At 44.0% G+C, this 15849-nt stretch overlaps 1 protein-coding gene across 1 annotated transcript; it reads left to right on the forward strand.

Moving 5' to 3' along the window:
• Window positions 1-1871: 1871 nt before the first annotated feature.
• On the forward strand, window positions 1872-12218 carry pom121 (POM121 transmembrane nucleoporin). Its single transcript, XM_036989956.1, has 13 exons — window positions 1872-2681; window positions 3419-3634; window positions 3824-3991; window positions 4123-4203; window positions 4414-4585; window positions 4847-4938; window positions 5044-5123; window positions 5269-5381; window positions 5476-5575; window positions 5661-5936; window positions 6049-7488; window positions 7669-7776; window positions 8207-12218. The coding sequence occupies exons 1-13, from the start codon at window positions 2116-2118 to the stop codon at window positions 8305-8307; spliced, it is 3513 nt and encodes a 1170-aa protein (XP_036845851.1). The 5' UTR covers window positions 1872-2115; the 3' UTR covers window positions 8308-12218.
• The last annotated feature ends 3631 nt before the right edge of the window (window positions 12219-15849 follow it).

Consider the following 15849-nt stretch of genomic DNA (forward strand, 5'->3'; position numbering starts at 1 on the left):
CAAGAAAGTCCAGCAAGCGCCAGGACCGTCTCCTAAAGTTGATTCAGTTGCGCGATCACCAGTACAGAGCTTGTTCAGGAATGGCAGCAGGCAGGTGTGAGTGCATCTGCATGCACAGTGAGGTGAAGCCTTTTGGAGGATGGCCTGGTGTCAAGAAGGGCAGCAAAAAAGCTTGTCCAGACAAGACAAGTTGAGCGCTAGCATCAGTCCTGTGTCAAGCCAACAGTAAAGCATCCTGAGACCATTCATGTGTGGGGTTGCTTATCAGCCAAGGGAGTGGGCTCACTCACAATTTTGCCTAAGAACACAGCCATGAATAAAGAATGGTACCAACACATCCTCCGAGAGCTACTTCTCCCAACCATCCAGGAAGTTTGGTGACGAACAATGCCTTTTCCAGCATGACGGAGCACCTTGCCATAAGGCAAAAGTGATAACTAAGTGGCTCGGGGAACAAAACATTAATATTTTGGGTCCATGGCCAGGAAACTCCCCAGACCTTAATCCCATTGAGAACTTGTGGTCAATCCTCAAGATGCAGGTAGACAAACAAAAACCTACAAATTCTGACAAATTCCAAGCATTGATTATGCACGAATGGGCTAACATCAGTGGCCCAGAAGTTAATTGACAGCATGCCAGGGCGGATTGCAGAGGTCTTGAAAAATAAGGGTCAACACTGCAAATATTGACTCTTTGCATCAACTACATTTAATTGTCAATAAAAGCCGGACACTTATGAAATGCTCGTAATTATACTTCAGTATTCCATAGTAACATCTGACAAAAATACCTAAAGACACTGAAGCAGCAAACTTTGTGAAAATTAATATTTGTGTCATTCTCAAAACTTTTGACCACGACTGTACAGGTGTCATTGTTCACAAAGCAGCATGGCGGGCTGTCTAGCTCCAACCTATCCTTTCTTTTGATTGGTGTTTACATCTCATTATTGTAATCCTTTTTTGAATATTCGATGAGGGTTGTTGACGTCAACTGCCTGTAGTCAATGAAGAGAGATGCTATGTTAACTAGCCTAATTTTCCCACCATTTATTTTTCCCCATAGGAAATTTTAGAAATACAAAATAAGGGCTGTGTTTTGTGTAGGTTTACCCTGGCATGATGTTTTGATAACCATGTAAATCTCCCTCGGACAAGGTGACTTTTATCAATATATTCAGCTCTATTTACTCAGATTCGAAAATGCTAATTAGCGTCAAAGTAGACAACATGCAAGACTACACATCTCTGCAAGCTCTTGAATGTCATCTCTAACTGACCTTTGCTAACAGGTATTTTGTTAATTTAAAAGTTGCACAGGACAGTTCACAGAATTGTCAATTTAAATAAATGTAGCCAATTTATTCATTACTACATTTAGTTAACATTATTAGGAGTCTCATCTCGAAGATCATCATTGGATTTGTCGTTCTTTATGATAGCCACATTAGCAGCTATTTAGAATTTCTGTTTTAGGGGTAAATACAGTCCAATATATTGCTAAGTCATCTTGTCGTAGAGAGAAGTCATCTTGTCGTAGAGAGATTTACATGGTTATCAAAACGTCACGCCAGGGTAAGCGTACAAGAAACACAGTCCTTATTTGAAGTGTTGTTGTTTTTACTATGGGAAAAATGAATGGTGGAAAAACGATTGGAACCATTTCATTGTTTGACCGCTAGGTTTTGTGGGTATTATGACTCATACTGTGGTACTCCATAGGCCATTCATTTTTTTTTGTCCACACTCTCTCATTAGCCTCCAAAAACTCCTTGCTTGGTGGGAGAAACAACGTCACTTGCTGGAGGGAGACAGATTTTCCGCCGAGTTCAGCCTCTCTCTTCCTCTCTGAGTTTATTCAGTAATCATCTGTATGATTGGCTAAGTAATCATGATTTTTAAATCCCGGCCGGTGAAAAACCCAAGTTAGAGCAATTTAACTCGTATGATTATTTTAGGATTCGTTTATTTATTTTTGCAATAAAGTAATGTAAACAGTAAAACATTATTTTTGCACAGAATATGCGCTGATTGGGGTTTGCGAATAAATTATGGGAAATGTTGACGCGCGGCATTATGGGATATCAAAGTCCTCCGGCGGCGCGGTGCCGCCATGTCTCCAAGAGAGAAGCGGTTCATAGCGTTTAGCTCTCTCGTGTTTTGTTCTATCGTAATATTCTGTCTAGTTGTGTATTATATTCCAACCTTTTTTTATATAGCTTTCATTCTTGGAGTTTGTTGCGTTGCCTGTATTTATCACAGCGGAGAATCACTCAACGCTAGGTTAGGCCCTCATCCACGCCATGGTCTGACTATTCCACCCGTGCTGCGACGCTGGTTGCCAGAGATTGCGAACGGATTACCCACAGCGGGGAGAGTCAGAAGTCGCACGGTCAAGGGTGATGTTAGGGAACCGCTAGTATTTACCGACCAAAGACGTTCCGAGAGCGCTATTTATCGGAAAGTCGCGGGACAAAGCGACTCATTTCTGTTCAGTCCTCGAGATATACTAATGGGAAGTTACATTGGGAAGGCAGAAAGTCCTCCCTCAGTTGTTGGGAGGCCGCGAGCCGGTGCGAATTCGCGTGTTAACCCAAACGCACGAGAACAACTGCGCGAAATATTGGCGCGACCCAATCACGCTGTTTATACTCCGAACAAAAGACTGTCATTTGGGAGGTGAGTACTGAAATAATGTTTAACTAGCTAACTGTAGCATTAGTTATTAGGCAAGCTAACAATGACTAGGTAGTTAGCCTAGCATTGTCAGCTAACGTAGCTAGCTGGTTTGCAACTGTCAGTAGCCAATATGTTAACCGTAGTTAAATAAAATTGCGCCTACGGATCATGTTGCACACATGGTGCAGTTGTCACACGATTTTAAACGATTCCAATGTTGCTACGGTTCGTCTCCTATTTAGTCATCATTAAATAGGAAAACAGTTGCTTGTTTTTAAATGTATTGAGAAGAAGTGCTGCTTCGCCGCAACACATACTAGCATTCCCTCCAATATTTGAAAATGTGGGAGTTGCTATCGGCTCCATTCTCTACAAGGAAATGTTCATTCCCACCTCAGTTCGTGCTCTAGATATAGTCGTTCGTACTTTCGATGACAGTATGGCACGAGACAAGCGATAACAATGTTTTGAACATGCATTATAGGACGTTTTACAGTAAAAATCTTTTCCACTGTAAAGATCACTGAATTTACAATAGTTTTTACTATCATTTTCAAAACATTGAGAGCTATCAAAGTAGCTATTTAAACAAATGGTTGGTCAGCTCAGGCTCTTGACAGATAAAATGTCCCCTATTATGTTTAAATTCCTGTTTGTGGATATAAAATCAGTTTATAAATGATCTACCTCAGTCAGTTTCCTGCAATGACCTAATCCTATGGTCACATTGTGTACAGGGAGCCCCTTGGCATGATGGGCAGGTTCACCATAACTCCCCAGCGCCACTACCCCCTCCAGCAGACCGGCACATCCTCTGTGGGCATCCTGCCCCCTGCCCAGTGGGACGGCTTCAGAAAGAAGAACATTCTCACCCCTCGAAACTCCCCAGCAGTCCACAGTCCAGTCACAGTGAAGATTGCTAGGCCAGATCGCAACACCTCTCAATCCCCTTTGTAAGTCATATTGGCCCTGTCTTGCTGCATCTCAACATTTTTGTAGATCTGTTGGTGATAATGCAAGCAACTTGTACTTCTGTGATCATTCTGTGGCACATTATTTGAGTGTCCATATGCAGTTTGAAAACATCCTTAGTAGTTGGGTGGCCCTTCTGACATTTGTTCTGCAATTGATGTTGTCTGCAGCTTTGATCATTTGAACTCCCCGGGAATCCTTGGTTCTCCAGGCCTGGGGGCCCCTGCAGACCCTTGCTCCAAGGAGACTGTTCTGAGCGTGCTCAAAGAGAGCCGCAAGAGAGAGGTGGACAATGAAGATGACAGGAGCTTCACTGCAGGGCAAAAGAGCAAAAGGAGGTATGTGACTACCACAGGATGCAATCCCTTTGTATACAACATACTGTTCTTCTCACACTTCAGTGTCTCTCTTGGTATTGTGTGGCTCTTGAAGACTGTTTACAACGTACACCTGCTTTTTGTTCACTTAGGCGTCATGACAGCAGTGGGAGTGCTCACTCTGCATTTGAGCCACTGCTGCCCAATGGGGCTCCTACACAGCCGGTGCCCAAGTGAGTGTGAGCAATGCCAGTACAAAAAGTTTTTCCTCTGTAATTCAAGTTCTGATATTACATTTGAATGCGACTTTGCTTTCATTCAGTGCTTTCATTCAGTGTGTTATATAGATATGTTTAGTTATATCTAAATAATGAATTATTCAAATACTGTATCTCCTCTTCCAATCTCTCCTGAAATCCTGTTTCCACTCCCAACTCCTATAGGCCTGGTACGCTGAAGCGAGGACTGAACGCTATGATGGAGGAGTCAACGATGAAGAAGTCGCGCACCTCCTCCATCAGTTCTGTGAGCTGTGGCCTGACCCCCAGCGGCACCCTGGGCTCGGTCCGCAACTCCATCCGCAGCTCTCTCAGCTCCTCACAAGGCTTTGCTCAGGTACTTTTTATAATTTGGATGGACAGTAGTCCTCTGATTGGGTATTCCTCTTGTTGGGATCGACAGCCAGGAGTTCAGTTGACAGAGCTGACCTACACAGAGCAGTATTGTCAGAAAACCGGGGGGTGGCAACTGAGTCAGTTGCTCAACTGAATGCATTGAACTGAAATGTGTCTTCCACATTCAACCCAACCCCTCTGAATCAGAGAGCTGTGTGTGATGCCCTTTAACCTAACCCTCACTTTCACGTTTGTTTTCAAGCGGAAAAAGGCCTCCACCCGCAGCCTCTCCCCTCTCTCCAGCCCTGGGTCATCCCGCTCCCAGACCCCAGAGAGAGCCTCTAAAAAGCCCAGGTATTCACCCTTCTAGACATTTCTAGGTTCACACCATGTCCCGTGATGAAATGAGAACTGCCATTGTTGCATGCATTTTATGACTTTGTTTTTTCTGTCTGCCAGGGAAGAGGATGCTCGCTCCCCCAGCTCTGTGTCCTCGACGAGGTCTGACAAGACGTTGATGGACCCAGCACCCACCACTGGTTAGAGCATGTTTATGATGTTCTTCCAGATCAGGCTCAGGGCTTTTGGTGTTGTCCCAAAATAGACTTATGTTTTGATTTTAAGTAATTGAAAATAACTGGAGCCACCACATTAACGTTCAATGTACTATATTTCCTGTTACAGAAAAACTGACTCTAGCCCCCGAGGTCCATGTGGCGTCAGACTCTGCCGGTAGTGGGAAACGGAAACGCAAGATTCCGCTGGTGTCCAGTCGTAGAGGAGACCAAATCTCTCTAGTGAGAAATTCTGCGTAATAGAACATGTATTCAAATGGGACATGTAGCTAATCATCTGACAGGTGGAGTCTTAACATTGATGTTGTCTTTGCAGCCTCCACCTCCTGAGCTGGGCTACACCATCACTGTGAAAGACCTGGATCAGGAGAAAAAAGCTGCTCTCAGCCAGATCAACACAGTCCTTGAAGAGTGTGGTGCGTATTCCCAGATCACAACTTTTATAAAACAGTTTGTCAACAACAAAAAGTATGGGATATTGATGTTGTGGTCATTTTTTAGTACCAGAGAAATCTGTGCCAGCTCCAGTAGTGACCACATCTTCTCAACCTCCTGTGTCAAACGACCCCACACCCACCCTGGCCACCCTGCTAGCCAGCCCTCTTTCCATATCGACATCTGCCAGTGTGGTGGCTCCTATCTCTGTGATCAACCTGGATCCTGTCCCCTCAAGCACAGCTACACCTGTCACCACCACCCCTGCGGCCAACCCCCTCCTGGAGTCTCTTAAAATGATGAGGAACAACGCCCTCGCCAGTGCTGCTGCCACCACTGCAGGTCTGTTAATCACATATCAATCATTTAAAGTTGGAAGACACTTCTTTTTGGTGGTCTTTGAGTGAAGATGTTACTCAAAAGCCTGTTTTTCTCTTTTTTTTCTGCCCTCCAGCTCCGGCTGTCTCCTTGGGGAAAGTATTGATGACTCCTGCACCACTGGTGACTTCTGCTCTGCAGGCAGAGACCAGCTTGACTGCTCCTCAGCCCACACCAGCCTCCTCCTTCCAGCCTGCCCCAACCTCCCTCTCCCAGCCTGCCAGCACCATGTCCTCTGCTTTCATCCAGGTGCTGAGCCAAGTCACCAAGGCCCCCAGCAGTGTCCCCAGCCTGGGTGGAGCTAGCTTGTTTGGCCTGGCCAACACACTGACAGCCCCTTCCTCCTCATTGGCCCCCACTGCCACCACAGAAACAACCAGCAGTAATAATCCCCTCCTGGCCTCTGTGTTCAAGCCCATCTTCGGGCCTGTGACCCCAGCCTCCCCAGCCACAGAGAGCACACCTGCTGTCCCAACCTTTAAGCCCATATTTGGAAGTGCCACAGCCACCAGTGCTTTTGGACAGCCAGCCGCTACCTCAGCCCCCTCCACAGCCAGCGCATCTGCTTCATTGCTCAGCAGGCTCACCAACAGCAGTACAGTGGCCCCTGCTGCCTCCCTGTTCACTGGGGTGTCCAGCAGCACCGCTCCTGCCCCAGTCCCCTCCGCAGTCCCAGCCGCCCCGCCATCTGTCAAGTCTCTGTTTGGAAACTGGAGTGCACCGCCTGCAATGACCTCTGCCACGACCATTGCCCCTGCCACAGGAAGTACTTTCCAGTTCGGCTCCACCACAGCTCCTGCACCCACCCTCAGCTCCACTGCAGCCGCCACCACTAGCAACAACGGCTTTTTGTTTGGTGCCATGACCACCACCTCTGCTGCCACTCAACTCGCCCCCCCAGCCACCGCCCAGGGGGGATTTACCTTTGGCCAAGCTGCAGCCACCCAAAACTCTACCACCGCATCCTTCAGTGGCTTTGGCATGGCCACTGCAGTCACTACTACTGCTGCAGCACCTGCAATCCAGTCCACGTTCACGTTTGGGAAGTCGTCATTCGACGCCTCAGCAGCATCAGCGTTCCCTAGCGCGACTCAGGCCCCGGCTGCTGCTTCTGCAGCAGCTAATCCTTTCACATTTGGGTCAGCTGGGGCCACCCCTGCCCCCTTCGCTTTTGGTGCAGCTGCCACTACGGCAGCTTCTACATTTGGGACGCCCACTAAGCTGGCATTTGGAGCCAGCTCTACAGGTTTTGCATTTGGCAACACCGCGGCTGTCCCAGCAGCCCCTGCCTTTGGCTCTGCCACTCAGACTGCCGGCACACTCCCAGCCTCTGCCCCAACCTTCTCGTTTGGTGGTGTGTCTGCACAGCAGGCCCCCGCTACCCCTGTCCAGCCAACCACCGGAGGATTCAACTTCGGCGCAGCAATTTCAGGCACTCCGTTTGGAACACCCAACCTCACAACACAGACACCAGGCTTCAACTTCGGGGCTCCTGTTAGTGACAAGCCAGCCTTCGGTCAGTAGAATATCCACAACAGATTTTTATTATTTAAAATAAATCAGAGGTTGGTCAATGTTGTATTTTGGTGGCAGTGAAATGTTACAGTATTGGCCAATTTTAAGTCCAGTTCAATCCAAAACCAAAGTTTAATAGATGCCTTTTATTCTAGTCTTTAATTGTTTATTTATTGTACAGGGACGTCTACCCCTACTTTTGGCCAGAGCACAGCTGCAGGTCCTATCGCCTTTGGAAGCCCAGGAACTCCAGTCCAAGGATTCAGTGCTTTGGCACCCTCAGCATTCGGTAAGAAAATAACTAGAGCTTGATTCTGATTCTCTAGCGTTCTGCCTGAAGCATGCAGCAAAAAGCATAGTATGTTTCTTCCTAATCAAATCAAATTTATTTATATTGCCCTTTGTACATCAGCTGATATCTCAAAGTGATGTACAGAAACCCAGCCTAAAACACCAAACCGCAAGCAATGCAGGTGTAGAAGCACGGTGGCTAGGAAAAACTCCCTAGAAAGGCCAAAACCTAGGAAGAAACCTAGAGAGGAACCAGATACTCCAGATATAACAAACTGACCCTAGCCCCCCGACACAAACTACTGCAGCATAAATACTGGAGGCTGAGACAGGAGGGGTCAGGAGACACTAAATCTGAGAAGCTGTAATGGTTATAGTCAACCGCCAGGTGCATCTTTATATTGACATGTTTTTTTGTTGTTGGCCAGGCTCTCCATCAACTCCCTCGTTCTCCATTGGTGCTGGCTCCAAAACGTCAGGCGCACGCCAGAGGCTACAGGCCCGAAGGCAGCACCCCAGGAAGAAATAGCCTAGCCAAGGCAGGTAGCGCATGGCTTGGAAGCCCTTACCCATTCAGCACTGCTATCGATGACGCCCATTACACCCTCCAGAGGAGCTGAACTGCTGCTATGGCTAACACAGCTTTCCATTGTAACCCCAGTCAGACCAACAGGCCTCCCCCCGCCCTGTTGTTCCCCTGGCCGGCCTGGGCTGGCCTGCTTTGTGGTACAAGGCTAGCAGAGGCGCACACGGCCCTCCTAGGATGCCTACTGCTCTGACAGTGTAGCCACTCTCCCAGGGAGGATCAGAAAGGGGGATAGGAGGCAGAACGAAACAATGTATTATACTTGAAAGACAAAAGACTATTGAAATCCATTTGACTTTAAGTGTAGCATATCCAATTCAAACAACCCCCCCCCCCGCTTTTTGGGTTTCCCCTACTAGACCTGTTTATGACCCGTTTTTGGTTTGCTAATAGAGCAGGATTTGTTCAGATCCGACGCGCTTCTCACTCATTTTGTTTTTGTATAAAATTCTAAGCAGGACTGTGTGTTAACGCCTATACAAGGGCTGAACTGTTTTTTTTGGAAGTATGCCCACGGTCAAAATATGGTTGACGTCAGTATGATCTGCATGGACATATCCAGTTGTACATGGCAACCATAATGTATAGGAGATGTTGACAGTTTTTAGATAATGAATTGTGTTTATTTTACATGTAAAGTTTCAATTTGGATTCCTAAAGGCTGTTTCACTCGGTTAATGAAGACTGGTATGTGGCATCTTGGCACATAAAAGGGCAAACTAATTCGGCCTACCTGTGTTTTGAATGAGTGCTTAGTGTAGTGCTCAGATATGCCCTTGTATTATTGTACAGTGTCACAGGCACTGGGAAGCATTCCTACAATGGAATTTGTTCTACTCGTTTGATCCTTATTGACAGAATAAGGTGAACAATAAAATCCTTTTGATATACATAATTTATGTTTAACTGATCTGGGGATGGCATTATGATCATGTGAAGTCCCAGGGTAGTAGTCATTCGTGTGTTGATATTGTGTTTGTGTAAATGGGCTACCCTGGACTTGCGCTAAAAACCAAAGGTCTGACCTACAAAATATTCTCTCTTCTACCACCGCTTAAGTCCTTTTCTCTACTCCTGCTATCGCCATAGTGAAGATGGGAGGTGGGGACATTCAAGACCGATCGGGGAACTGTTTGAGAACGTTAACAAAACCTTCCTCCTTCCCTTGAAGTACTGTCTGTGGATTGTATTCCGTTGGATGGAAAAAAGCAAGTTATCCTAACCTAGTGAATTACTTCAAGGCAGAGGACGTAAGGATGCGTTTTGAATGTGGTCAGAGCAGTTGTGTGCTATGGGAGGGATGGGTATGGTGGTCCTGGCGAGCCATAGGAGATGCAGGGTTTTCGCCCAGCACTGGAACACCAGATTCAACTAGTCACAGTCTTGATTAAAGACCCTGTTTGATCAATTAAATACAGCGTTGTAAGTGTTTCCCACCAACATGGCACAGAACAATGTATGTCTTGAAAGCCAGCCCCCACCTTCACACAGAGCCCCCATGAGATCTATCATAGAGTTCTGACTGGCCATGACAGAAACATCTGGGGACTGTACCACAATACCCCTGCATTTGTATACTACCAAGACAAAGCTGAGTGCATTTCTAAAATGAACTGCGCTTGGTGCTCACATGCTCCCCCCTCTTCTGCATTGAAGATGGACATACTTGCGCCTTCAGCAGTCAACCCGCTTTCCCCTCCCTTGTATGATTCCCTTCAAGTCTTTTCTGGTGTTTTTTTTGCTTGTTACTGTTTTTGCCTCTGTGAGCCTGGCTTGGAGGAAGTAATGTGGTGAATGGCGGCATATTGGTAGTGCCGGACATGGGTTTTATCTGCACATTCAATGGGTGAGGTTACGAGTTTTGTTGACTTTTTAACAATTTAATGATGAATGTGTTTGGGTGTGACTACAACTAGATTCACAAATGTGCACAGCAGGAGAGGTGTTCTTGTCATTAATGCTGGATTGAAACTCAGGACTAAAGGAACTGGAGGGGAATTGTCTTCTTTCATGTCAAACTTAACCTCTTTGTTGTGCGCAAAACATTTTACTAACGATGTAGGTTACAAAAATTACCTCGGGTGTTGAATCGGTTATTAATTGGTCCACCCCTCTTGAGACAGAACTAGGATTTTGAATACTCATTTTTAATCAGAACTTCTCCTGTTCGAGCCAGTTAGTGTTTGGAAGAGGTGTGTGTGTGTGTGTGTGGGGCATGATTTGACTAAATAGCGGCAATGAATGAACATTAAAAAAAAAACGCACAAACTTTATTTTTGTATTAAAGCAGGTTGCCTTTTAGAATTCCTTCAAGCTTGGCTCACTGGCGCAATTGGTCTATAGTTATTGAATTTGTTAATCTTTCCTCAACCGTATTGCAATGGTGGAATAAAAGCGTCTAAAAGTTTCCATTTGGAAGAGTGCCACTTTTTTATATACAAGAGCGTACTGGGTCTGCTAGTGTATGTGAATGCTGTTTGTCTGATCATTGTGTACAGTACAAGCCTGACACATGTGAATTGTCACTTTAGAGAGCGAGACTGGCTTTGCGTGTGGCTGACTGTATAGAAAAATACTGACGTTAATGTTTTTTGTGCTGGGACACTCAAGTACCCTGTTCATTTTTAAAAGCATAATCTATTTCAATATGCAGCATTATTCCAGTATGCCATTTATGTATGATACCCATGTTTTGTGTTATACCTAATCCCTTTAACAATTGATAGCACCCCACCTCAGTTATTTGGATGTGAAGTGAGAAATGAACAGTCTGCCCAGTGGTCATTTTGACTGACAGCTTTTGAAAAAAGACTGATGCATGCTTTGCTCATTTACCAGGCTTGTTTTTATATCTTGTGAGAAAATGTTATTGTATCTTGAAATATGCTTATGACATGGTTGGGAAATGTGGTGATGGCGTTAACTCAAACCACAAATGGCCTGGCCACCTTTTGTTGAAGTGTTTGTTCCCATAGATAGGGCTTAATTATTGTCTTATGTTTTTTTTAACCCCTTTTTCTCCCTAATTTCGTGGCATTTAATTTGTTTTTTTAGTAGCTACTATCTTGCCTCATCGCTACAACTCCTGTACGGGCTCGGGAGAGACGAAGGTTGAAAGTCATGCGTCCTCCGATACACAACCCAACCAAGCCGCACTGCTTCTTAACACAGCGCACATCCAACCCGGAAGCCAGCCGCACCAATGTGTCGGAGGAAACACCGTACACCTGGCAACCTTGGTTAGCGCGCTGGCGCTGCAGTACAGCGCCCTTAACCACTGCGCCACCCGGGAGGCTGTCTTGTGTTATTGTTGAGATTTCCGGTATGCACAATTGAAAAGCACAAACATTGAATGTAGTATAATATTTTGTACTATGATTTGTAAATTTTTTTCTGTTCATAATTTGACTTTTTGTGCTTTACCCATTTTAGTACAACATTGATGTCCTTCAGTAGATCACCAAATCCCCATACACTTAAGTCATTTGTAAATTGTACATTGTCATTCAGCCTTGTGCAGAGCTGTGTAAATAAGTATAGGTGTTTTAATTTGACTTATTGTGGCCATACTTAACCGTATGGATTTAACCAAGGGCTCAGGCTATTCTATGTGTTTTATTTTTGTTGTCGAGGAGGCACCAAATGACTTATCTGAAATGTAGACTTTTGATAATATGACAGTGTTTTTAGAGCGTTAGATGTCTTAACGGCTGCCTTGGACCTTTTTATCTCAATATCATTTCAGGGCAGGCCAAAATTCCATCCCACCCAAACAGACTGAAATTCCAGGTGGTCCTTTTGAAGATTCTGTGTTTAACCCATAAGTCTAAGACCTGTAAATAAAATTATTGAAGCAATTATTTTTGGCCTTACTGCTATAAGCCCATACAAACGCATTGAATAAGATTCACTACATGGAGCATAGACCCCCCCCCCCCCCCAAAAAAAAAAAAGTTTTGTTCTGAAGTCCTTTATCTGAGCGATCTAAGATCAGGGGGGAAAAAACAAGTCACATGTATTACAGTCCTTATTTTTGGTACTATACAGTCCATTTATACTTCAATTAATTTTCCCAAATAGTATAGAGGGGACCCACAGATGAGGCCTGTGGGAGTCCTAAAGAAAAACATGTTCATGAGTCTCACCTTTTCATAGTTTGTATGCCAAACCGTTCCAACGCTACAGACAATTTTGTGAGAACCGTTTTTTTAATTAGATTGATGTGGGGGCGTGGACATCAAACCTTTGGGGGTTTAGTCACATGTACAGGGTTGCAGGTGTGAATGTAGGGTATAGTGAATCTTTTCACTGTACATTTATTTAACATGCAGGACTAAGTGAAATAAAATTATGAAAATGGTAATAAAAAAACAATAGAAATAGCACTATATAACTCTGCCAGTGATGAATCAATAATGTATTTTGGGGTGGAGGCAGAGTAAAGACTCGGGGTGGTGGGGAATGTCAACTGGGAGAGCAGCAGGTAGGGTAAATGGTGGTGGGAGGGGTCCATAGGGGGATCAGCAGGGGAAGCAGGTGGTTATTCAGCTGCCTACTCCCCCTATGGACATTCCCCCCTCTTATAGCTCTTGCACTAAATAGACATTTTCACAGTATTATTCCCATCTCAGCGTGGAAATATAAAACACAGGAAAGTCACGTTTTTGACTGAGTTTAAGTTATGAGTGATGTGGCTATATCATCTACTGTATGGAGGGATGTTTGTGTGACAGTAACCACGTTTTTATCTGAGTAAAGTCACATAGGCATATATTAAAAACATGACTGCTGTGATGTAAACACACTTTCAGTACAATTACATAAATACTTAAGAAATATTGTAGGTTAAATTATAGCCTTAAGTTATTTTGCGCATTTTGATATTGTCTATAACATGCAACATTTCTGGTATTTGTATTATATTATACATTTTGAAAATGTAATATATTGTATATTTAGCTAATTCTGAACAAATAATACAACTTGTAATTTAGTAAAATATCATAAATGGATGATGGACATCCACAAATTAATACATACCATATGAAATGTAACATACATGTTCAGAATGCTCTGAGACCATGTTAGAACATGGCACAGCCAAGCTTCGATGTTGACTTGCGATAGGGCGAAATATGGCTTGTCCAAATAACAGCCACAGTTGACTACCAAGGCACCCTAAACCAGTGTCCATTTGAAGGGACATTCTCATTCCACTTTGGCAACATTGTTTTTCTTACTCCTCTTTCCTCCTGTTATCTGTCTGTTCCTTAGTGGTGTTAGGCTCCTCAGCCATATCCTCAGTCCCATATTTTTCTTCCTCCTTGCTCCTCCTGATGTTTGTCTTTTCCTCATTAGGGTTGGTTGGCTTTCTCAGCCACATCCTGAACCTCATCCTTATATTCTGTGATCTCAGCCTCATACTTGTCCTCACTGGCAGAAGGACTACTTGGACTCATCTCAGCAGCAACTGGATTGCTACACTAGTTAAGACGAGCATTAACAATGTTGCATTTTTGTTGGTGATTAAAACTTCATGCAGCAAACAGTATAATCTAGATGTTTTTTCTATAAATATCCTCTTTCAAATAATGAGTTTCATTGAATGTGATGTAATTCAAATGGGCTCTCGAGTGGCGCAGCGGTTTAAGGCACTGCATCTTAGGGCAAGAGGTGTCACTACTCGAGGTCGACCGATTATGATTTTAACGCCGATACCGATTATTGGAGGACAAAAAATAGATACCGATTAATCGGCCGATTTAAAAAAAAAATGTTTTGTTGTAATAATGACAATTACAACAATACTGAATGAACACTAATTTTAACTTAATATAATACATAAAAATCAATTTGGTTTAAATAATGCAAAAACAAAGTGTTAGAGAAGAAAGTAAAAGTGCAATATGTTCCATGTAAGAAAGCTAACGTTTAAGTTCCTTGCTCAGAACATGAGAACATATCAAAGCTGGTGGTTCCTTTTAACATGAGTCTTCAATATTCCCAGGTAAGAAGTTTTAGGTTGTAGTTATTTGATGAATTATAGGACTATTTCTCTCTATACCGTTTGTATTTCATTTGACTATTGGATGTTCTTATAGGCACTTTAGTATTGCCAGTGTAACAGTATAGCTTCCGTACCTCTCCTCGCTCCTACCTGGGCTCGAACCAGGAACACAACGACAACAGCCACCCTCGAAGCAGCGTTACCCATGAAGAGCAAGGGGAACAACTACTCCAAGTCTCAGAGCGAGTGACATTTGAAACGCTATTAGCGCGCACCCCGCTAACTACCTAGCCATTTCACATCGTTACACCAGCCTAATCTCGGGAGTTGACAGGCTTGAAGTCATAAACAGCGTAGCTGCTGGCAAAACGCACGAAAGTGCTGTTTGAATGAATGCTTATGAGCCTGCTGGTGCCTACCATTCCTCAGTCAGACTGCTCTATCAAATCATAGACTTAATTATAACATAATAACACACAGAAATACGAGCCTTAGGTCATTAATATGGCCGAATCCGGAAACAATCATCTCGAAAACAAGACTATTATTCTTTCAGTGAAATACGGAACCGTTCTGTATTTTCTCTAACGGGTGGCATCCATAAGTCTAAATATTCCTGTTACATTGCACAACCTTCAATGTTATGTCATAATTACGTAAAGTTCTGGAAAATTAGTTCGCAATGAGCCAGGCGGCCCAAACTGTTGCATATACCCTGACTCTGCTTGCAATGAACGCAAGAGAAGTGACACATTTTCACCTGGTTAATATTGCCTGCTAACCTGGATTTATTTTAGCTAAATATGCAGGTTTAAAATATATACTTCTGTGTAATGATTTTAAGAAAGGCATTGGTGTTTATGGTTAGGTACACGTTGGAGCAACGACAGTCCTTTTTCGCAAATGCGCACTGCATCGATTATATGCAATGCAGGACACGCTAGATAAACTAGTAATATCATCAACCATGTGTAGTTATAACTAGTGAATATGATTGATTAAGTTTAATGCTAGCTAGCAACTTACCTTGGCTTCTTACTGCATTCGCGTAACAGGCAGGCTCCTCGTGAGGCAGGTGTTTAGAGCGTTGGACTAGTTAACCGTAAGGTTGCAAGATTGAACCCCCGAGCTGACAAGGTAAAAATCTGTCATTCTGCCCCTGAACAAGGCAGTTAACCCACCGTTCCTAGGCCGTCATTGAAAATAAGAATGTGTTCTTAACTGACTTGCCTGGTTAAATAAAGATTAAATAAAGGCGTAAAAAAAATATGAAAACTTGAAATCGTCCCTAATTAATCGGCCATTCCAATTAATCAGTCGACCTCTAGTCACTACAGTCCCTGTTTCGAATCCAAGCTATATCACATCCGGCTGTGATTGGGAGTCCCATAGGGCGGTGCACAATTGGTCCTGCGTCGCCAGGTAGGCCGTCATTGTAAATAAGAATTTGTTCTTAACTGACTTGCCTAGTTAAATTT

This window comes from Oncorhynchus mykiss, chromosome 10, assembly GCF_013265735.2.
Source record: "Oncorhynchus mykiss isolate Arlee chromosome 10, USDA_OmykA_1.1, whole genome shotgun sequence".
NCBI lineage: Eukaryota > Metazoa > Chordata > Actinopteri > Salmoniformes > Salmonidae > Oncorhynchus > Oncorhynchus mykiss.